General features: G+C 39.4%; 1 protein-coding gene across 2 annotated transcripts in view; it reads right to left on the bottom strand.

Annotated features, from left to right (window-relative positions):
* Positions 1-24,669, bottom strand: part of SDHAF3 (succinate dehydrogenase complex assembly factor 3) — a 64,082-nt gene that overhangs the window by 28,081 nt on the left and 11,332 nt on the right. The window contains exon 2 of one of the 2 annotated variants that reach the window (XM_055114728.1): positions 10,867-11,012. The exons of the other annotated variant lie outside the window; for it this stretch is intronic. Coding sequence (XP_054970703.1) covers positions 10,867-11,012 — 146 coding nt within the window. The remainder of the gene's footprint in view (positions 1-10,866; positions 11,013-24,669) is intronic. 2 annotated transcript variants of the gene reach the window in all.

Here is a 24,669-nt window from a genome sequence, read left to right as displayed (position 1 = left end):
ATGGTCACCAAAACGCTGGCAAGGATATGCTACAGAAACTCTCATTCGCCGCTGGTGGAAATGTAAAATGGTACAGCCACTTTGGAAGACACTTTACAATTTCTAACAAAACTAAACATACTCTTACCATATGATCCAGCAATTGCATTCCTTGGTATTTATCCAAAGAAGTTGAAAAATTATGTACACTCAAAAACCTGCAAACGGATGTTTACTGCATCTTCATTCATAATTGACAAAACTTGGAAGCAACCAGGATATCCTTCAGTAGGTAAATGAACAAACAGTAGTACATCCAGACAATGAAATATTAATCAGAGCTAAAAAGAAATGATCAAGCCATGAAAAGACACATAGGAAACTTAAACGCATATTACCAAATAAAAGCAGCCAAGAAGCCAATTTGAAAAGGCTACATTCTGTATGATTCCAACATGTAACACGCCAGAAAAGGCAAAACGAGGGTGAGAGTACACAGATCAGTGGAGAAACCACCTTTGCAAAAATTACAAGTGAGAAAATTATGACAGCAAAAGAGATATGACCTAATCAACTGCATCGTGACTTTAACCTCCCAACTGCCCTTGTTCATTCCTAGGTGTAGGTCTAGCTAACTTTGTGAGGAATTTACACTTTAATTTTGAAACAAAGACAGTGACAGGCCCTCCCCAAAACAAACATCCTCCTTGCTTGGAGACTAGATCACCTTTGTAAAACTAACAAATTTGCCACAAAATAAGAAATAATGGCTCAGGGCCAGATGCAGTGGTTCATGCCTGTAATCCCAGCACTTTGGGAGGCCATGGCGGGCATGGCGGGAGACCATTGCTTGAGGTCAGGAGTTCAAGACTGGCCAAGATGGCAAAATCCTGTCTCTACTAAACCACCACGCCTACAAAAATTTGCTGGGCATGGTGGCACACATCTGTAGTCCCAGCTACTCAGGAGGCTGAAGCACGAGGATCACTTGAACCTGGGAGGCAGGGGTTGCAGTGACCTGAGATTGCGCCATTGCAATCCAGCCTGGGCGAAAGAGCGAGACTCCATCTCAAAATAAATAAATAAATAAACAAAATAATGGCTCAGAAGTCACGCAGTCAGAGGCCATAAACTTCCTAACCTCCTCAATTGCTCCTATGGATAACATTACTACTGTAAAACCTAAGACTGATGTTTGACATATTTTTCAGACCCTGCATTCTAATGGATCCACTGGTGTTACCCAGACCCATAAACTGGGATATCTGGTCTTGTGACCTCCCACCCAGGAACTGACTCCATGCAAGAGGACAGATTCAACTCCCTATTATTTCATCCCTAACTTAACCAATCAGCATTTCCCATTCCCTAGTCCATGCCTGCCAAACTATCTTTCAAAAACCCTAGCTTCCAAATTTTCAGGGAGGCTGATATGAGTAATACCAAAACTCCAGTCTCCAATTTAGTTGGCTCTATGTGTATGAAACAGTTTCTCTACTGCAATTCCCATCTTGATAAATTGGCTTCATCTGGCAGAAGGCAAGTAGAACCCATTGGGGGTTACAGTTGTGGGTTATCAGAGGTTGGTGAGGGGGATGAACCGGCAGGGCAGAGAGAATTTTTAGGGCAGTGAAAATATACTATATACTACTATAAAGATGGATACATGTCGTTATACATTTGTCTAAACTCACAGAAAGTAAGAAAACAAGAGTAAACCCTACATGTAAATGATGAACTCTGGGTGATCTTAATGTGTCAATGTAGTATTGGGGCTCAGAAAATGATACCCCAAAGTAAGGCTCTTTGGTATCATGACTGGGGAACAGCAGGGAACCAGTGGATGCAAGCTGAAGTTTTCTCTGAGGACCCCTAATCTGCCTAAAGATGGATCTGGAAAGACCGTACCACAGGAAAAAGAGACTAAAGGTTGGCCGAGCGTGGTGGCTCATGCCTGTAATCCCAGCACTTTGGGAGGCCGAGGCGGGCAGATCACGAGGTCAGGAGATGCGGACCATCCTGGCGAACACTGTGAAACCCTGTCTCTACTAAAAATACAAAAAAATTAGCCAGGCATGGTGGCAGGCGCCTGTAGTCCCAGCTACTCGGGAGGCTGAGGCAGGAGAATGGCATGAACCCGGGGGGCAGAGCTTGCAGTGAGTGGAGATTGTGCCACTGCACTCCAGCCTGGGCAACAGAGGGAGACTCCAACTCAAAACAAAAAAAAGGACTAAAGGTTAGCAACCTCACCCAGAGCAGCTTTACCATTCTTTGGAGGGCTGCTCCCTGAGATATTTTAATCTATGTAACAAGACAACCTTTGTTCACTAGATTTCTTCCCCTCATCCTCCCAAAGCCTGTCTGTCCTCACCTCCACTCCCTAGAAGCCCCAAGCCCCTATTTCTTTCTGCAGCTACAGATATTATAAAAATTCCAATCATCTGGCCTTTCTGAGTCTTTTATTTTGTGAGACTCTTGTGTATATGCACATAATAAATCCGTATGCCTTTCTCCTATTAATCTGTCTGCTTTCAGTTTATCACAGATTCAACTACAGAAACTTCGGAGTGTGCAGTAAAAGTTCCCGTCACCTCTACAGTTTGTTCATCTATTGTAACAAATGTACTACTCCAGTGGGGGATGCTGATAATGGGAGAGGCTATGCATATGTTGGGGCAGAAGGTATATGGAAAATCTCTGTGCTTTCCTCTTAATTTTGCCATGAACCTAAAACTAATCTTAATATATTAAGTCTTAAAACACACTAACAAACAACTGACAGCCAGGCGCAGTGGTGCAGGCCTGTAGTCCCAGCTACTGAGTATTTTAACCCCACTATTTAGACTACTGATCAGAAAAAGATTCCTAGGCCGGGTGCGGTGGCTCACACCTGTAATCCCAGCACTTTGGGAGGCCACAGTGGGAGGATCACAAGGTCAGGAGATCGAGACCATCCTGGCTAACACAGTGAAATCCCGTCTCTACTAAAAATACAAAAAATTAGCCGGGTGTGGTGGTGGGCGCCTGTAGTCCCAGCTACTCGGGAGGCTGAGGCAGGAGAATGGCGTGAACCCGGGTGGCAGAGCTTACAGTGAGCTGAGATGAGGCCACTGCACTCCAGCCTGGGGGACAGAGCGAGACTCCATCTCAAAAAAAAAAAAAAAAAAAAGGAAAAAAAGATTCCTTTCAAAATATTACTGCTCACTGACAATGCACCTGGTCACCCAAAAGCTCTGATGGAGCTATACAAGGAGATTAATAATGTTTTCATGCCTACTAATACAACAACCATTATGTAGCCCCACGGATCAAGTAATTTTGACTTTCAAGTCTTATTTTAAAAATACATTTTGAAAGACTATAGCTGACATAGATAGTGATTCCTCTGATGGATCTGGACAAAGTAAATTGAAAAACTCCTGGAAAGGATTCACCATTCTAGATGCGATTAACAGCATTTGTGATTCATGGGAGCAGGTCAAAATATCAACAGTAACAGGAGTTTGGAAGAAGTTGATTCCAACCCTCATGGATGACTTTGAAAAGTTTGAGAATTCAGTGGAGTAAGTAACTGCAGATGTGGTAGAAATAATAAGAGAACTCTACTTCAGAAGTGGAGCCTGAAGATGTAACTGACTTGCTGTAATCTGATTATAAAAGTTGAATGGCTGAGTTCTCTCTTACGGATGAGCAAAGAAAGTGATTTCTTCAAATGGAATCTACTCCTGGCAAGGATGCGTGAACAGTGTTGAAATGACAACAAAGGATTTAGAATATTACATAAACTTAATTGATAAAGCAGCAAGAGGACTTTGAGGGGATAGACTTCAACTTTGAAAAAAATGACTACTGTGCATAAAATGCCATCAAACAGCATTGCATGCTACAGATCAATCTTTCCTGAAAGTGTCAATTAATGCAGCACACTTTATTGTGGTCTTATTTTAAGAAATTGCCACAGCTACCCTAAACTTCAGCAACTACCCCCCTCATCATTCAGCAGCCGTCAACATTGAGACAAGATTCTTGATCAGTAAAAATATTATGACTTGCTGACAGACAATCATTAGCATTTTCAGCAATATTTTTAAATTAAGGCATGTATATTCTATTTTAAGACAATGCTATGACACACTTAGTAGATAATAGTGTAAACATAACTTTTATATGCATTGGGAAACCAAAAAACCCACATGGCTCATTTTATTGCAATATTTGCTTTTTATCACAATATCTCCAAGGTATACATGTGCAGTTTGCTCCTACTACAGTGGTTTTGCCATTTAGTATATAGTACAAATCTGCAACTATGTATTGTTTGGCAATGCTTTTTATTTTGCAACTAACCCTTCTGGCACCAGTAAGCTTTAAAAAAAAAAAGTGTATCTTGAGTGAAAAACTGAAATTTTTATTTCTAAAAACCAGTTGATAATAAACATGCAACATGCAGACTACTCCAATCTCACAGACTAAATGTATATCAAAAGACACAAATCAGCCAGGCACGGTGGCTCACACCTGTAATCCCAGCACTTTGGGAAGACAAAGCGGAAGAATCGCTTTGAGCCCAGGAGTTCAAGACCAAAACCTGGGTAACATAGTGAGACCCATGTCTCTACAAAAAAAATAGAAAAAAAATAGCCAGGTGTGATGGCGCAAGCCTGTAGTCCCAGCTACTCAGGAGGCGCAGGTGGGAGGATCACTTTGGCCTGGGAAGTTGAGGCTGCAGTGAGCCAAAATCATGCCACTGCACTCCAGCCTGTGAGACAGAGTGAGATCCTGTTTCAGAAAAAAAAAAAAAAAAAGACACAAATCTACTGATTGTGCATCAGAATCTACTTTTAAAATTACTGTACATGGAGACAATAGGTATAGCTACAGATAACATATATTTACATATTACACTGAGAAGCACAATTTTTTCATTTAGATCAAATCACTAATCATCTAAGTTAATTTCACTCATTTTTATTCTAGGTTATCTTACGCACGTATAAAAAGTAAAGCAATAGTTGTTAGACTGTTAACAAAAGAACTACTTTGAAAAAAGTTGAATGCTGTTAGCTTTATATCAGTGATAGTAGATGCTTCAAATGGAAAAACCAGTTAAATTAAATCTAGGAACAGGGTGAATTGTTTATCAAATTCATGGAGTCAAAGTAAAACTATTGGTGACTATTTGTTTATTTTTATTTTTAAGAGACAGGGTCTTGCTTTTTCGCCCAGGCTGGAGTACAGTAGGGCAATCATAGCTGGCTTCAGCCTCAAACTTCTGGGCTCAAGCAATCCTCCAGCCTCGGCATCCTGGGCAGCTGGGCCTACAGGCATGAGCTGTCATGCCTGGCTAATTTTTAAAACATTGTTGTAGAGACAAGGTCTCACTTTGTTGCCCAGACTGGTCTCCATCTCCTGGCTTCAAGTGGCCCTCCCGCTTCAGCCTCCCAAAGTGCTAGGATTATAGTTGCAAGCCACTGTGCCCGGCTGGAAATTCATTCTTAAAGGTTAAACATCTGATGTTATCGTGTTATTGTAAATTCAGTTTTTAAAAAGTTCAGCAGTGGCTCACATCTGTAATCCTAGCACTTTGGGAGGCTGAGGTGGATAACTTGGGGTCCGGAGTTCGGGACTAGCTTGACAACATGGTGAAACCCCGTCTCTACAAAAATTATCTGAGCATGGTAGCATGTGCCTGTAATCCCAGCTACTTGGGAGGCTGAGGTATGAGAATTGCTTGAACCTGGGAGTGAGAGAGGTTGCCGTGAGCCTGCACTGCAGCCTGGGAGACACGGCAAGACTCTGTCTCAAAAAACATAAAAATAAAAATAAATAAATAAATAAAAAGTTCACCACTGAAGATAAAATTATTTTTTACAGTGATAACACATTTTGGTGGAGCAGAGTACCAAAGTAAGAAACAATGTTCTTATTAGAGTCTTTGAGAGGAATGTACATGCAATTGGTGGTGCGTACACAATTTATAACCATGCCCAAACTGTGACATTCTAATAATCAAAACAGAATCTGCTGTCAAATTGACACTTGGCTAAAAATCTGTATTTATACAGTAATATATAAAATTTTTGTAACAAGACTGCTATTGAGCACAAGCACTTCCCCATGGCAGCATGAGCTTTCCTTTTGGGCTGCCTATCATATAGATTTTAGAAACCCTGGAGCCTTTTCAGAACTAATTTGCAAATCAACCTAAGTACCCTACAATGATGCTGAAATTTCTTATAAACTAGTTCCCTAGATTTTGGTTGCATTTTGTTCAAATCAGTAGGAATTATTTAATCAAAGTACTGGACAAATAAACAAAAAGCTTAAGCTTTTAATGAAGTGTTTTTGAAAACAAAGCTTAAAAGTAGAAGACAAATTTACTAAAAGAAGAAACAATGAATTATGAGAGCACAAATAATGCACAAGATCTAATTTTGAAATTCTATAATTGTGTATCTATCTCAACTTCTGAAAACAATCTTTTGAAGGAACTCCTAGTTATAACTGCGTATACTTATATTCATACCCAAATAGAAGAAAATTGAAAAGGCCTATGATTTTGAAGCATGTGAATTTGGCAAAACGTTTAAAATAATCCTAAATACAGATAATTTATCTGACAAGTTTTATCCTACAGAAATATCTGTCAGAGAAAACTAATCTAAATGGAGACAATAACAGTACTTATTGGCCGGGCGCAGTGGCTCACGCCTGTAATCCCAGCACTTTGGAAGGCCGAGGTGGGTGGATCACGAGGTCAGGAGATCAAGACCATCCTGGCTAACACGGTGAAACCCCGTCTCTACTAAAAATACAAAAAATTAGCCAGGCGTGAGAATGGCATCAACCCGGGAGGTGGAGTTTGCAGTGAGCCCAGATTGCGCCACTGCACTCTGGCCTGGGCGACAGAGTGAGACTCCGTCTCAAAAAAAAAAAAAAAGGTACCTATTAAAATCTTTGGGCTTAACTATTTATAATTTAAATGCAAAAAAAATATTGATTTGAGAATCTCCTCCATTGGGCAAAATTTGCTGAGTTTCTTTGGTATCCCAATATCTATAGCAGAATAGTTTTCTCTATTAATCATAAAATGTAACTTCAAAAAAGATATCAGGCAATTAAAAAAATTAAAACCAAATTGCAAAATCTGTATTCTTCAGAGAAAAAAAGTGACACTGTATTACAGACAGGAACAGATAGAAAGTACATAAATATGTCTCAAGAACAATTATTTTATGTTCTTTTTGTAACATTTATACAATCACAATAAAAAGTGTTTTGCCTTCAAATATACAAATGTTTTATATTTTGGAAAATTTTTGAGAAGTTATAAAGAACTGTTTCATAGTTCTAACAACATAATAAACACAATTTATATGTCAATAAATACACATTTCAAAAATGTGTGTATGATGTGATTTTAGTGCTTCTTTTACTCCCACAAGTGTCCCAGTTTTGACAACAAATTATACAACCAAACTAATAATAGACAGGACAAAACATCAGCACATTTAAAAAGGCCAGAATATTACTGGCCAAAAATAAAAAATGTCATGTTATCTCTTTGCTTTTTAAACTAAATTATCTGTCATCTAGCGTTCAAAAGTGGGGGGGAAAAAGCCTATTTAAGTTTTCACAAAATTTCCAAATCTCTATTTTTATCTTTTCCAGGTCATCAATGATATAACTCATAATTTCACAATTAATCTGCTAACTATAAAGCTGCATCTTCCTTAAAATTTTTATTATAAATATATTTTATTGTAGTAAGAACTACAAAAATTTACTCAAAAACAATCATGTGTTTGATGGCTATCTGCCTTCCAAGACTGGGAAATCTCGAAAACGAAGATTCTCTCTCTGTTGGGGTTTTGAATTACTATGAATCATCAGGCTATAGAGCAGGATCTGAAACATGGAAGGCATTTAATAAATGTTTATTGAATGAAATAATTTCTTCAATTAAGACAAAGAAAATTTAAGAGAACACTTGACAGCGACAGGGAAAGGAAGCAAGATTCAAAATGGTAATGAGACCATGAAGTGGTCATTCAAAATTCTAGGTAACACAAAAGAATGTATGTTGAACCAATTCCTTAATTTCTAAAATAAAGTCAAATAAAATTTCACATATTGGGTTTCATATATTCATCTAGAACTGGTAAATAAATGCCTTCAGTATCCCTTAAACTTACTAAGAAAAATGACTTTTACCAAACCAATTATTTAAACACTATTCAGTGATTACCCATGAAGCCTTCAAAAATGGATTAACATTGTATATAGTAGAAAAAATATTTACTCCCTTTTAAAATTAGTTAAAACATATATATAAAATAGTTAAAGTGGCAACAAATCTGTAACAGACAATTCAAATATGAAATGTACTAGTCAGAATGTAAAAAGACAAATACTACTTCAGATAAAATTTAAAGTTTTCATTTAGTTACATCTTCCCAGACATAAGTATCTTCTGCCATCATGTGGAAATTTCTGAAATTACATGTACACACAAAATTAATGTTATCAAGCTCCTAGAACTGATAAAGGAATTCAGCAAAGTTTCCAGATACTAGATTAATGTACACAAATCAGTAGCTCTTCAATACACCAATAGCGACCAAGTGGAGAATCAAATCAAGAACTCAACTCCTTTTACAATAGCTGCAAAAAAAAAAAACAAAAAATACTTAGGAATATACCTAACCAAGGAGTTGAAAGACCTCCACAAAGAAAACTACAAAACACTGCTGAGAGAAATCACAGATCACACAAAGGGAAACACACCCCATGCACATGGATGGGTAACATCAATATTGTGAAAATGACCATACTGCCAAAAGCAATCTACAAATTCCGTGCAATCCCCATCAAAATATCACCATCATTCTTCACAGAATTACAAAAAACAATTCTAAAATCCATATGAAACCAAAGAAGAGCCCACATAGCCAAAGTAAACTAAGCAAAAAGAACAAATCTGCAGGCATCACACTATCTGATTTCAAACTGTAAGACCACAGTCACCAAAACAGCATGATACTGGTATAAAAACAGGCACATAGACCAATGGGACAGAATAGGGAACCCAGAAATAAACCCAAATATTACAGCCAACTGATCTTCGACAAAGCAAACAAAAAAGTAAAGTAGGGAAAGGACAACTTTTTCAACAAATGGTGCTAGAATAATTGGCTAGCCACATGTAAGAGAATGAAACTGGATCCTCATCTCTTGCCTAATACAAAAATCAACTCAAGATGGATCAAGGACTTAAACCTAAGACCTGAAACTATAAAAATCCTAGAAGATAACACTGGAAAAACCTTTCTAGACATTGGCTTAGGATTTCATGACCAAGAACCCAAAAGCAAATGCAATAAAAACAAAGATAAATAGCTGGGACCTAATTAAACTAAAGAGAAAAGGACAGTCAGCAAACAGACAACACACAAGAGTGGGAGAAAATCTTCACAATCTATACAACTGACAAAGGTCTAATAACCAGAATCAACAATGAACTCAAACAAATCAGTAAGAAAAAAACAAACGATCCCATCAAAAAGAGTAAAGAATGTAAGTAGACAATTCTCAAAAGAAGATATACAAAAGGCCAATGACCATATGAAAAAACGCTCAGCATCACTAATGATCAGGGAAATGCAAATCAAAACCACAATGTGATACCATCTTGCTCCTGCAGGAATGGCCATAATAAAAAAAATAAAAAAATAATAGATGTTGGCATGGATGCGGTGATCAGCGGACACTTCTACACTGCTGGTGGGAATGTAAACCAGTACAGCCACTATGGAAAACACTGTGGAGATTCCTTAAAGAATTAAAAGTAGAACTACCATTTCATCCAGCAATCCCACTACTGGGTATCTACCCAGAGGAAAAGATAATCTTTTTCATTATTTGAAAAAGATACTTGCACATGCATGTTTCTAGCAGCACAATTCACAATTGCAAAATAGTGGAACCAACCCAAATGCCCATCAATCAATGAGTGGATAAAGAAACTGGTATATACACACACACACACAGTGGAACACTACTCAGCCCTAAAAAGGAATGAATTAACAACATTTGCAGTGACCTGGGTGAGACTGGAGACTATCATTCCAAGTGACGTAACTCACGAATGGAAAAACAAACATTGTATGTTCTCACTGATATGTGGGAGCTAAGCTGTGAGGATGCAAAGGCTGTAAGAATGATACAATGGACTTTGGGGACTTGGGGGAAAGAGTGGGAGGGGTGTGAGGGATAAAAGACTACAAATATGGTGCAGTGTATACTGCTCGGGTGATGGGTGGACCAAAATCTGACAAATCACCGCTAAAGAACTTACGCATGTAACCAAATACCACCAGTACATCAATAACTTATGGAAAAAGAAAAAAAAAATTAATGTATCAGACTAGGGTATTAGCTTACCCTAGCAGTTTCTAATATTTGAAAAGATTAATCCAGTTTTTAAACAAAGTAAATATTCTTAGAAGAATTTAAGAAGGGGCTGGGAGTGGTGGCTGACTCCTGTAATCCCAGCACTTTGGGAGGTGGAGGTGGGTGGATCACTTGAGGCCAGGAGTTTGAGACCAGCCTGGCCAACATGGTGAAATCCCCTAATAAAAATACAAAAATTCGCCAGATGTGGTGGCATCTGCCTGTAATCCCAGCTACTCGGGAGGTTGAGGCGGGAGAATCGCTTGAACCCAGGAGACAGAGGTTGCAGCAGTGAGCCAAGATCGCACCACTGCACTCCAGCCTGGGCAACAGAGTGAGACTCTGTCTAAAAAAAAAAAAAAAGAATTTAAGAAGAAAATAATCCTGTAAAGTTGCTCCTTCTTCCTGAGAGAAGATAGTGGTGTTCATTTGTACCTTAAGGAAACTGCATGCAGACACTCTGTTTCATTTTCTTTCCAAGACTCAGCAGTTATGGCTCTTCTAGGCCTTTTCCACTTCAAGATCTTAAATTCCTTAAGTACTGTCTCCTTTTCTCTCCCCGACTTTAGGCACTTAAAACCCTATAATAAATTGGAAAAGAAACAGGAGTATTAAGCTACTTTAACTTGTTCTGAATAATTAGAAACTAGAGATGCTTGATACTAGTTCTATAAAGACAAAAGCTTATTAATAGCCAAATAGCAAAAAAACAAAATTAAAAACTGAACCAGCTATGCATACAATCATATGCCTAATGGGTTGACAGTATTATCTACATAAAGACATGAATTAAAGTGCTCGGAATAAGCCTAATGCCCTAAATTCTCATATATTTATAAAATACAATTTCAGAATTTAAGACTTTGTTTACATTATTAATCTTTATAAACACTACAATTCAGGCCAGGCGCGGTGGCTCACGCCTGTAATCCTAGCACTTTGGGAGGCCGAGGTGGGCAGATCACGAGGTCAGGAGTTTGAGACCAGCCTGGCCAATATAGTGAAATGCCGTCTCTACTAAAAATACAAAAAATTAGCTAGGCGTGGTGGTATGCGCCTGCAATCCCGGCTACTCGGGAGGCTGAGGCAGGAGAATTGCTTGAACTCGGGAGGCAGAGGTTGGAGTGAGCCGAGATCACACCACTGCACTCCAGCCCAGGCAACAGGGCGAGACTCTGTCTCAAAAAAAAAAAAAAAAAAAAGACAACAATTCACACATTTCATTGCTCAACTTTTTATCCAGCTGTGGTAATTAGCATATTTGGTCTTTGTCAAAAAATAATCACTCATTTTTCTTTTGGGGGGGAAAAAGACTTACTGAACATCTATTAAAACATACTACTGTCCCATTAATTTTACAAAGATAAGTAGAACATTGTTTTTGTTCTCAATGAACTTACCATCAACTAGTGGCAAAAAGGTGTACATAAGTAACTATAATACAATGTAGATAACATTAAGTACCAAAAGAGACTGTAATCCCAGCACTTTGGGAGGCCAAGGCAGGGGGATCACGAGGTCAGGAGATAGAGACCATCCTGGCTAACACAGTGAAACCCCGTCTCTACTTAAAAATACAAAAAAATTGCCAGGTGTGGTGGCAGGCGCTAGTCGGTAGAGCACAAGACTCTTAATCTCAGGGTCGTGGGTTCGAGCCCCACATCGGGCGCCAGATATCGGGGGAAATTCACCCCCGATATTTCACGTAGGTTCTTTTCTATTTTCCCTAAGTGTCGGCCAGTCTGAGAAATAAAGGGAAAGAGTACAAAAGAGAGAAATTTTAAAGCTCGGTGTCCGGGGAAGACATCACATGTTGGCAGGTTCCGTGATGCCCCCTGAGCCGTAAAACCAGCAAGTTTTTATTAGTGATTTTCAAAAGGGGAGGGAGTGTACGAATAGGGTGTGGGTCACAGAGATCACAGGCTTCACAAGGTAATAAGATATCACAAGATAAATGGAGGCAGGGTGAGATCACAGGACCACAGGACCGGGGCAAAATTAAAATTGCTAATGAAGTTTCAGGCACGCATTGTCATTGATAACATCTTATCAGGAGACAGTGTTTGAGAGCAGACAACCGGTCTGACCAAAATTTATTAGGTGGGTATTTCCTCGTCCTAATAAGCCTGGGAGTGCTATGGGAGACCGGGGCTTATTTCATCCCTCAGCTACGACCATAAAAGACAGCCATCCCCAAAGCAGCCATTTCAGAGGCCTCCCCTCAGGGATGCATTCTCTTTCTCAGGGATGTTCCTTGCTGAGAAAAAGAATTCAGCGGTATTTCTCCCATTTGCTTTTGAAAGAAGAGAAATATGGCTCTGTTCCGCCCGGCTCACCGGCAGTCAGAGTTTAAGGTTATCTCCCTTGTTCCCTGAACATTGCTGTTATCCTATTCGTTTTTCAAGGTGCCCAGATTTCATATTGTTCAAACACACATGCTCTACAAACAATTTGTGCAGTTAACGCAATCATCACAGGGTCCTGAGGCGACATACATCCTCCTCAGCTTGCGAAGATGACGGGATTAAGAAATTAAAGACAGGCATTGGAAATCACAGGGTATCGATTGGGGAAGTGATAAGTGTCCATGAAATCTTCACAATTTATGTTCAGAGATTGCAGTAAAGACAGCCGTAAGAAATTATAAAAGTATTAATTTGGGGAACTAATAAGTGTCCATGAAATCTTCACGATTTATGTTCTTCTGATATGGCTTCAGCTGGTCCCTCTGTTCGGGGTCCCTGACTTCCTGCAACATGTAGTCCCAGCTACTCAGGAGGCTGAGGCAGGAGAATGGTGTGAACCCGGGAGGCGGAGCTTGCAGTGAGCCAAGATCACGCCACTGCCCTCTAGCCTGGGTGACAGAGCGAGACTCCATCTCAAAAAAAAAAAAAAAAAAAAAAAAAAACACTACCAAAAGAGAAAAATACAACTTGAGGGAAATTTAAGACATAGAGATTTCTTTCCATTTGAAGAATTAATCAATTAAGAATTGACAGCACCATATGAAGGTTGTTTTGAAAGACACTTTAGGGTTTGGCCATGCAGACAAAGACAGTAAAACATTAAGCCAAATGAACAGTCAGAGTCAAAACAACTTGAGGCCACTTTCAGAGAGCAATGCTCAGTTAAGTGACTAGAACATAGAATTCATGACAAAGAACATTGAGATAAAGGTAGGAAAAATATATTCGGGCCAGATTTTGCACAGTTTTGAATGTCACGTTAAAGAGAGGTCAATGGGAAAACACTGATGGGTTTTGACAAGGGTAATAAAATGATCAAAGTTGTATTTTATAAGGTGACAGTTAAAAAGAGACTAAAGGCAAGATTATTCATGAAATAACTACAAACATCCAGAGGTACTGACAATTGGAATGGAGAGAATAGGTCAGAGTTCTGATACCGTAAAAGAAAACAGTCAACAGGATTTGGCAACTAACAGCATACAGAGGATAAGAAAGAAGAAAGACTTAATTAAGAATAACAAAATTACAAAATTTGTTTTCAGAGCACTCTTACCTGGAATTCTTGTCTCCTTCCTGTCAACCTACTTCCTACCCTACACTGATAGCAGCAGGAGGCAGACAAATGCCTAGGCAGACAGGGGCAGGTCCACAGTGAAACCTCAATTTCAAACCAAAGGCAGTTTAAAGCCTAAAAGTCAAGCTATGAGTCTCAGATACATCTACAGGCCAGACTAAGAACCTCTCTTCCTGTCTGGTGCTCTTTCCTCTATTGATCCTCACCCTTCACCTATTTTACATATACACACCCTTCCCTAATTGGCTTTTTTACACTGTCATGCCTACTTTTGAGTGGTGCCTTTGTTTTAGCCTTTTTTGCATACTCACAAACCAATCGGCATATACTCCCCCATTCTGAGCCCATAAAAGCCCCAGACTCAGCCATATTTTGGAACTGCCCATCTCCGGGTGTGGGGGACTACCCACCTTCAGGTGGGGGACCACTCACTTTGAGTCCCCTCTCCACTGAGAACTGTTCTGTTGTTCAATAAAACTCTTCTCTGCCCTTCTCACCCTTCGGTTGTCAGTGTAACCTCATTCTTCTTGACACAGGACAAGAACTCAGGAACCACCGAACACAGGTAGGAAAAAGGCTGTAACACTGTGGCCTTCTGCCGGCACCGGGCAGCGCCCCCATGCAGTGAGAAGCAGCGGCAGGGCCAGGCCAGCCCCCGAGGCACTGCTGGGAGCAGGGCAGTGGGACTGAATGAGCTGTAGCACAGGCAGGCTGGGGAACACCTGGCCCAGACACAGGCTGAGTGTGGATCCTGTGACAAGCACAGGATCTGGGCCAGAGTGCAAGCCAGGTGTGGTCCAATGGACCTAGTGGGTAGGCGCCTCCTGCAGTGAGCCTGGGCACAAGCAGGGACCAGATGGGGGTGTCACTGGCCACAGAGGTCTCCAGCTGGCAAAGCAGCACCAAAAAAATACTGTGTCAACATTAAAGCTAAAATATCTAACATTTGTGGAACACTTACTACGTGTAAGGCACTGGACAACTATTATGCATATACTATCTTATTTAATCCTTAACCTTAGAGGTAAGTACTGTTGCTATGCCCATTTTACTGATGAGGAAACCAAGGCTTAGAATGGTTAATCAAATTACCCAAGGTCACAGAGTAAGTGGCTAGATGTCAATCAACGTCAGATAATCATTAAAAGTGTTAGTCATATTAAATTTAATATGTAATCTCTCATATGGGTATACATATTTTTAAAATAAATTCAAAGATAAAATGATCTTCAAAAGCCAATAAGGGCTGGGCAGTGGTGGCTCATGCCTGTAATCCTAGAACTTTGGGAGGCCAAGGCAGGTGGATCATCTGAGGTGAGGAGTTCGAAACCAGCCTGGCCAACGTGGTGAAACCCTGTCTCTACTAAAAACGCACAAAAAATTAGCCAGGTGTGGTGGCAGGCACCTGTAATCCCAGCTACTCAGGAGGCTGAGGCAAGAGAATTGCTTATACGTGGGAGGTGGACGTTGCAGTGAGCTGAGATTGTGCCACTGCACTCCAGTCTGGGAAACAAAGACTCTGTCAAGAAAAAAAAAAAAATGCCAGTGGGGCTTGGCACACTGGCTCACCCCTGTGATCCAGCACATTGGGAGGCCAAGGCGGGTGGATCACTTGAGGTCAGGAGTTCGAGACTAGCCAACACGGTGAAACCTACTAAAAATACAAAATTAGCTGGGTGTGGTGCCACGTGCCTGTAATCCCAGCTACTCAAGAGGCTGAGGCAGGAGAATTGCTCAGACCCAGGAGATGGAGGTTGTGGTGAGCCAAGATGGTGCCACTGCACTCCAGCCTGGGCGACAAAACAAAACTCCATCTAAAAAAAAAGCGAATGGAATGAGGGCATATGAAGGATTGGCAAGTGACATGGTAGATATATTGGTAGATAATCAGAAATTCAACAGCTAAGAAAGAGAGATGCTTTCCCTTTTGTACTCACACTACTCATACTCCAAATCACTGTCACGCTGCCAAAAGACCAGCATTCACAACTATTATTCTTTAAGACACAATGGGTCTCACCCTATCACATACTGATTTGTGGCAGGCTCATAAAGTCCTTAAAGATCCTGACTATGTACTAATATCCATAACCCCTAAAAAATAGTAGACATTGAATAACTGAGTAAACAACTGAACTCAGTTGGGCTGCTTCTGTCTAGTTCTCTCCAACATAGTGTGAACACCCTCACATAGTTCAAGGTCTACATTTTGAACAATTTCTCCATATCCTTGACTTGAACTTGATCTTGAAACCTCCGCTCCTGATCTCTTGTCTCCTTTCTAGTTTTGAACTTAATAATGTCCTGTGCATTATCCTTGACTCTCAACTTGTTAAGGTCATGGACAAATATAGCTGGCCTGATTTATATTACAAGTGTTTCTCCTAGTTTCCAGGAAATTTCCAAGAGTTCCCTAACCCACAGACTCCCTCCTCAGTTATCAAGGAAAGGATTTAATTTCCATGGGCTCTAACAGAACGTATGTTAGATCATGAAAGGGTTCTCCTTTGACTGACAATGTAAATCTAGTAGGCTATGCAGAGGATGTGAGAGATGTGGACAAGTTCCCAATGTTCTCAGCTTTAGTTTGTATATACTTTCCCAAAGAAAGAATATAATAAATACTAGTGAGGCTCCCAGACAGCCCTGAAAAACAAACAACCAAAAAAAAAAAAAAACAAAACACAAAACCCTATATTTAAAGAAAATGGTGCAGTTAAATATTACACAATAGGAATCACATTTTATTTTATTTTATATTTTCAGTATAAATCTACCATTTTATATTATATTAAGGACTAGGTAACTGCTTATGGCTATTTCAAGCATTCAAACTAAGAAGATGAATTATCATTACTATCTTCCAAGTATTAAGCAGAGCAATAAATTGCTGGATATTAATCAAACAATAGTAAGTAGTAAGTGAACAAACATTATATTTGAATGCACCATATACATCTACTTCTTTAACTACAGACTAAGCTAAAGCAAAATAATTTCAGATTCCAGTTTTGCCTTTAAAAGAGAAAAAAACTTCTGAATAACTTTTTAACTTTGCAAAACTTCACACTACCCATTACTATTTAAGAAAATAGTTTAAAAGTGTACTGTACATAGTTCAATCTTACATAAACTCTTGCCACCCCCTTAATTTAGGCTGTAAAGAATATTTTGATAGCGTTTTGTTAAAAAAAAGTGGAACTAAAATAATCTGGCAGGTCTTACTTACTGAAAGTACCAAATCGGAATTCTTCACATGAAACAGAAATTTTCTTTTCAGATACATGCATCAAGATTTCTAGACATACCCTATTTAAAACAAATTTGATTTATGCAAATACAGGTTTACACAAAGAAACAAATTACAGGTTGATAATTCACTTTTCAAAAGGATTCACAAAAGAACTCTTTTAATTAGTAAGTTTGCCAATATACCTAAAAGTTATATTTCAAAAAAAATCAGTTTATAAAGAATTCTTCAGAAATACACTCAAGGGTATTAAATTAGTTATAGTTAGTTATAAGAGTATCAAGCTTCGGAAACTCCTATTAGTCTTTGTCCTAACAGCTCGACAAATATTGCAGGTGAAACCAAATACATTAACTGAAAATGGCATAGAAATGCATATTTAAGATAGTCTCTGACAAATACATTTATATCTATCCTAATCATCATGAACCTACCAAATTCTTCTTTAAAAATATATACAGAGACTAGCCCAGGCATGGTGGCTCACACCTGTAATCCCAGCACTTTGGGAGGCCGAGGCGGGCGGATCACGAGGTCAGGAGATCGAGACCATCCTGGCTAACACGGTGAAACCCCATCTCTACTATAAATACAAAAAATTAGCCAGGCGTGGTGGCGGGCGCCTGTAGTCCCAGCTACTCAGGAGGCTGAGGCAGAAGAATGGTGTGAACCTGGGAGGCGGAGCTTGCAGTGAGCCGAGATTGAGCCACTGCACTCCAGCCTGGGTGACAGAGTGAGACTCTGTCTCCCAAAAAAAAAAAAAATATATATATATATATACACACACACACACACACGCACATACATCACACACACACACACACAGACACACACACACACACACACATATGGGGACTAGCAAATAATGCAGTCAATAATGACTAAAGGTGACCCCAAGAAACCAATGGGCTAAGATCTACTTTCCCTTCTTTGTATAGGCCAGAAGTACAAAAAGAAAAATCCAGAGATCCCCATTAGTGTTGCAGGTTTTTAAGAAGTCCTCTTGCAGGTCAGAGACAACGTCTAAGAAAGGAATTTAAATTTGATGATCTGGAAATGAAGCATTTTGGAGCAGCTAAGAGAGGCAGGAAGAAGGATCCTAATGTCCACAAACTATCACTGCCAGCTAGCTTCTTGTTCTGTTTAGAGTTGTATCCTAAGAACAAATCCACAAACACTGGCATCTTAACTGAAGACCAAAATGTTAGGTATGATGTAGAGTACCCTTACTGATAACAAAAAGCAGCCTTACAATAATAAGGGGGTAAAGCTCAATGAGAAATATGACAAGGATGTAGCCACTTCAGGAAAATCTGACAGTGCAAAGGAGAAAGCTAAAGTTCCTGGGGAAAAAAAAAAAAAAAAAGAGGAGTAGGATGAACAGGATGACAGACAGGAGAAAGAGAGGGTTAAGGAAGGGGGTATGAAGAAGAAGTAAAACTGAGCATCTCTTTCCATGTAAAATCCAGAGTAGGGAAAACATCATAATACACCTCTCTGAGAATGTCTCTGCCCTTACTAGATTTAATTACAAAATTAGAATATGATCACGTCAGTTTCTCTAAAAGTGTTCTGAAAATCTTAAGTATGTGCATTAAACAGTCAGGGGTGTTATGAGCACCCAGAAACTGTATCAAACTTGCAAAAATGTCCAAACATTTTAAAGTAAGAACATCTTCTCAGCTGGGTGAGGTGGCTCACACCTGTAACCCCAGCACTTTGAGAGGCCAAGGCAGACGGGTCATGTGAGGTCAGGAGTTCAAGACCAGCCTGGCCAACATACTGAAACCTCATATCTACTAAAAATACAAAAATTAGCCAAGCATGTTGGCAGGCACTTGTAATACCAGCTACTTGGGGGGCTGAGGCAGGAGAATCACATGAACCTGGGAGGTGGAGGTTGCAGTGAGCCAAGATCATGCCACTGCACTCCAGCCTGGGAGACACAGCAAGACTCTGTCTCAAAAACGAAAGTTCTTTTCACTCTGTGCATCTTTCTCTTAGCCTTATAAAAGCATTTAATGATAGTCACAGCATTTTTCTTTTAAAGTGGTGTTCATTCTGGTTATTCACCAGTAATCCAGAGTTATCAGTTATATATATCTATAGCTTATAAAATAAATAAATCACAAACTCTTGAGGCCCATGATTGGAAGTGTGAGGCAATAAACATGTTACTTTTGGGAGGGGCCACATTCAAGGCATGTGGTTTGAAGCCAGATTCACTGAGGCTGCAGGTGGCAGCCATCTCACCCAGGTAGCTGCTGTAGCTGTTTTTGCAGTTACGTGTTTGCTGTATCATCTGCTGCCATTCTGAGCTTTGGAAAGGGGGGAGGGAGTCAACTGCATGAAAAGTGTATGGATTGGTTTTTAAGTGGGATAGTTCTTAAACAAACTATAGACCTCTTCGTCAGTAAAGAGTTATTGCACCAAAGTCCAGAAACCGTTCCTACTTAACCTATGACATGTACAATAATATTCCGGTTTTGGCCTTGGGTTTTTGTTTGTGTGTTTATAACAATGAAATGTCTTTTAAAGGAAAATAAACCATACTATAATTTTTAAATCTATTCGAATAAAGCACAAATATTTTAGTGTTTTAGAGCTCTGAAAGCAAAGTGCAATTTACTTTAGAAATGCTTTGAGTTACACTGATTTAGGAGTAAAGAAGAGCAAAAACTTGTAAATGAGGCAAATACCATTCTCCCTCCTCTAGGGTTAGGCTAATTAAATTTACACACAAAGAGAAGAATCTGAAATTTTTCAGGCCTAGGAAAAATAAGTAAGAAGTAGTTTAATCCATTAACATGTGTAATAGTAACAATGATACCTCAACAGAAAGAAGGTGGTAAACCTAAAAATAAAGGATTGAGGGCAAACTTACAATATGCATTCAGTACTGTTCAGGAAAAAAGGGCAATGAAGCTGTAGGACCCACAAAAATAATCACTAAAGGGATGTTTTCTACTGCAGACACAGTGAGGTCTGATGAAAAAAGCTCTCACGCCTACCCACTCCCTGTCATTTTAATTCCATGTTTACCAGGCAACCTTCTAAACACTAATTCAGTTTCCCAGAAAGCTTAATAGAGGTCCACAATCCCCTGAAGTCAAAGAAGTTCTTAAAAACAAAAGCTCTTTCAGAACTTATCTGGCAGCAAATCCTGACATAAATGTACATAAAGTCTTTATTTACTCCACTTACTGTGAATATTCAAATTTTTTCTGCAGACATACTAATGTATTTGATTACAGTACCACCCTAGATCCCACTCGGTGTTTCTTAAAATTCACTAAATACTACTTCTTCACTTTCTAAAATCTAAAAAAAATACATGATTCTGAGACATATCTGAAAAGGTTTCCCCTGGAAGTAAATATAAATATTCTAACTCCTGGAAATGAGAGCCCTCTTCACAAGCCCCCACTCCCCTAGCAGCAGAAAAAATAAATCAGTATTCTTATTTATATTTCAATGTTATACAAATTTAAGTAATGTGAGTCTGCTGCCAAAAATCTGATCATTTCTGGTTATGTTGGTAAAGTCCAACTCCAGACTATAAGATCAATTACCAGACCCTATATGATCACAATCAAGGTGGCACATAGCTACCTAGAATATCTTTCTGAAGCCTACTGGTTTCTAAGCCAAGCGGAGCCTATTTACCTGTCTTCCACCCTCCCTGATTGATGTGTCAGAAGAAGACAAATCAACAGTTAACCTATATCCCCTCCCAATCCTACCTCACTGACAGCCTTCATTCACCTTCTATAAAACATAGGGGAAAAAGGTAAAAAATTAAAATGGAATACAGTTACTACATGGTAACTTAATTTTTATCAAGTTTAGTGGAAAATCATTGAATATTTAAGTATGATCTCTAAGAAATTAAACATAAGATTATTCACATTGCTTAACAAGACATAATACTAGACCAGATAGATGACACTGATGTGATGATAGGTACCAAATAGATAACCATGATGATTTTCTGATCTCAGTTTAGAGCCCTAAAGACTCCAAATATTTTTTCTAACGGTTACGTAAAAAAGAAATATTTAGATACATTTTGAATCTACACGTTTAGATTTTCATTTATTTCATTTACAAAACTCAACAAGAAATCATACAAAATATATAGATGACATTAACATTTATTAAACATGAAAAAGTCTGAGTTGAACCTACAAAATTTTAAAGGCAAAATTAGGAAATGTATATATAAGGCGCTAGTAACTGACTCACTGAGCATGTCTGCCTCAAGTCCTTTGTGAAAAAGACTGGTAAAAATATTAACTACATCCAGTGCATTTTAAAAATTATCCTTAATAACTTTCTTATAATTACTAAAGTAACACCTGATTTTTGCAGATAATCAAGAAAATCTGAGGTACACAGAAGAAAATTACAATCATTCTTAATCTTATCATCCAAAGATAAAGTTTATATGTAATTATGTTACAGTTTTTCCATGTTATTAGTTCTTCTGAAACACCATTTCTAATAACTGCATACTAACCCATCCATCATGTGGCTATAATTTCATTATTCTATCATTGGATATCTACAGTAATTTAAAATTCTCACTTTACTATAGATATGCAACACAGCAATTAACATCTTTGTACGTAAATCACAGAATGACCTATTAGAGTCTCTTTTGCCCATTTCTTTTAGTAAAGCTTTAAGTTTTTTCCTATTGAGCTAAATAAGTTCTTTTCATATTAATGTGACCAATCACATATTAATCCCAAACATTCTATTTGTCTTTATAATTTAACCAAGCCATTTGATTCAATAGTTTAACTCACCTCATAATATAATCACATCTTAAGAGGTAAAAAGGAACTTTTGGTCCATCCCTAATTCAGGGGTAAAATATATTTTCCCTCTTGAGACAACTAAGGCCCAAAGAAACCTTTCAAAAAATCACACAGAAAACAAATATGTGCCTGATTATTTAAAAAGTTTAACAGTTACAGCCCAGCAATTTCCATTCTCATCTCATTACTGAAAACAATCTTTCAAATAGAAATATCAGGCAATTAGCACTTCAGGCTAATAAACATAAAAACAAATTATTACTTAAATAATATTTAGATACTGATTTACAAGATATTGTGCTAGAAGTGTAGAAGATAAAAAGATGATTAAGAAGATATCTTTTCCCTCAGGAAAAATATAAAAACTGAAGAATCAAATAGACAAATTGTAACAAGCAAACAAGCAAGATTCAAAGGAAAAAATCTGTAATCATCTTACAGCACAAAAGTTTAATAGTTTTTTGGAAACACTAATTTTAAATCTTGACTAGACCTTCATAAACTAAGAACACAACATTTTTGTCCTATCTAGCTATATGATACTGATAGCAGCAGGAGACAGACAAATTCCTAGGCAGACAAGGGCAGGTCCAATGAAACTGACTTTCAAGCCAAAAACAGCCTGGAGCCTGAAAACCGAGCTGCCAGTTCCTGGCAAAGTCCATGACCAGATAGAGAACTTCCTCCCTGCCTTTTCAGCCAATCAAATGGTGTTTTTTCCAGGCCTGCCCATGGACCAATCAGCATACACTCCTCCATTCTGAGCCCATAAAAACCCCTGGACTCAGCCACAGGTGGAGACTATCCCCCTTCAGGTAGGGAATACTATCCACTTCAGGTCCCCTCTTGTGTGGAGACTGGAATAAAACTCTTCTCCACCTTACTCACTATGTGGTTGTCCCCATAACCCTATTCTTCTTGGATGCGGGACAAGAACCTGGGACCTGCCAAATGGTTGTAGCCCTCCCACCCTCTGCCATCACAGGGCTGCGGCCACACGTGACAGGAAGTATTGGAGGGGCGGGGCCAGCCCAAGAGCCACAGGCCAGAGCAGGGCAGTAGGAATGAACAAGCTATAACATGAACAAGCTGATCAGCTCACCCAGCTGCAGGCAGTGACACACTCCCACCAGCTGGACTACAAAAGAAGAGCTAGGACCCTTCTGGGGGACCAGACCCCAGGACTTCCCGAGCCAGAGCTGTAACATGCCCCAGTTTGCTAGGCTGCAGACAGCAGAAATAAGCTATCTTGTTTACTCATTGTCAGTGTTTTTGTGATGGTTTATTGAATGGTGATTTGTCACACATATATGTTTTCTACATCAAGGTTTTTTTTTTTTTTTTTTTTTTTTTTGAGATCACTCCGTCACCGAGGCTGGAGTGCAGTGGCACTGTGTGGGCTCACTGCAACCACCTTCTCCAGGATTCAAGCAATTCTCCTGCCTTAGCCTCCTGAGTAGCTGGGATTACAGGCATCCACCACCACATCCAGATAGTTTTTATATTTTTAATAGAGACGAGATTTCACGTGCTGTAATGCCCCCTTTGGGGCTCCACAGTTCCTGGCATCTCCAAGTTTTCGGGCTCCACTGCCTTCTCCTCATCCTGATACTGGCACCCAAGGTGGAAGCTGCTGTGGTATGCCTGGTCCAGCCACGGCCTCGCACGAAGCCAGTGCCTGAAGCTGCCCATCCCACTGCAGACCCACCACAGCAGCCGGCACACCTGGCTGTGCACCATGGCTGGATCCCACACTCGCTTGCTCACATATCCTTTGCTGCTCTGTGCCTGGCTCGCCCTCAGCAGACATGGGATCCAGGCTGGTAGCATAAGCTGAGCGCAGCCTGCCAGCCTGGGTGGGCAGAGCATAGAGACTAGTGGCCAGCTCAGAACTAAGTGAGGCCTGGGCAGGGGTGCTGCCGGCCAGAGATTTCCGGCTGGCAAAGCGGGACTGAAAAAATCCTGCATCAGTATCAAACAAGTCATTTTACTTCTATAGGCCTTAGTTTCTTCATCTTTAACATGAAAGGATTTCCAAGTAAAGATGGCAGACTGGGGATATCACGAGAGCTTATTTTTTTATCTCCTCTCCCTTCCAAAGCCAGACTAAACTAGCAGTAAAGCAATTTTTAAAAGGAATAATCCATAATGACTAGAGAACAAGAATGGAGCCATTAGCGGCCAAGCAATTTCAACAGATTTTCTGAAGATGGAAAGCAGAACAGTGTAAATAATGAAGCAAAGCAGACACAGGAGGCCACAGTTCCGAATACAAACAGAGAATACACCTAAAGAGACAGCCAAGCTGCCAAAACCAAGTGAACTCAAACACCAGGTAGGTAGGAAATCAGGAGCAGGAAGCAAATACAGGCAAGATTAACCTAAAAGTAATTTCCCAATCAACAAGCCTATCTATATGTATAGTTCTTGGTTAGTTTCTTATTGTTTTATTCATAAATATGGACAGATAACCAAAATTCTCAAGACATTTGGAACATGAAAGAGACCAAAATAAAACAAAAAATGTCCCCTTTGAAGAGATAAACAGGAAAGAGTACACTGCTTTTTATTATAAGCCCTTCTACACTAATTAATTATTCTAAGCCATATGTATCTACTACT

The sequence above is a fragment of the Pan paniscus genome, chromosome 6, assembly GCF_029289425.2.
Source record: "Pan paniscus chromosome 6, NHGRI_mPanPan1-v2.0_pri, whole genome shotgun sequence".
NCBI classification, from domain to species: domain Eukaryota; kingdom Metazoa; phylum Chordata; class Mammalia; order Primates; family Hominidae; genus Pan; species Pan paniscus.
Note: the sequence above shows the minus strand (reverse complement) of the source record. Positions and strands in the feature narration are given on the sequence as shown.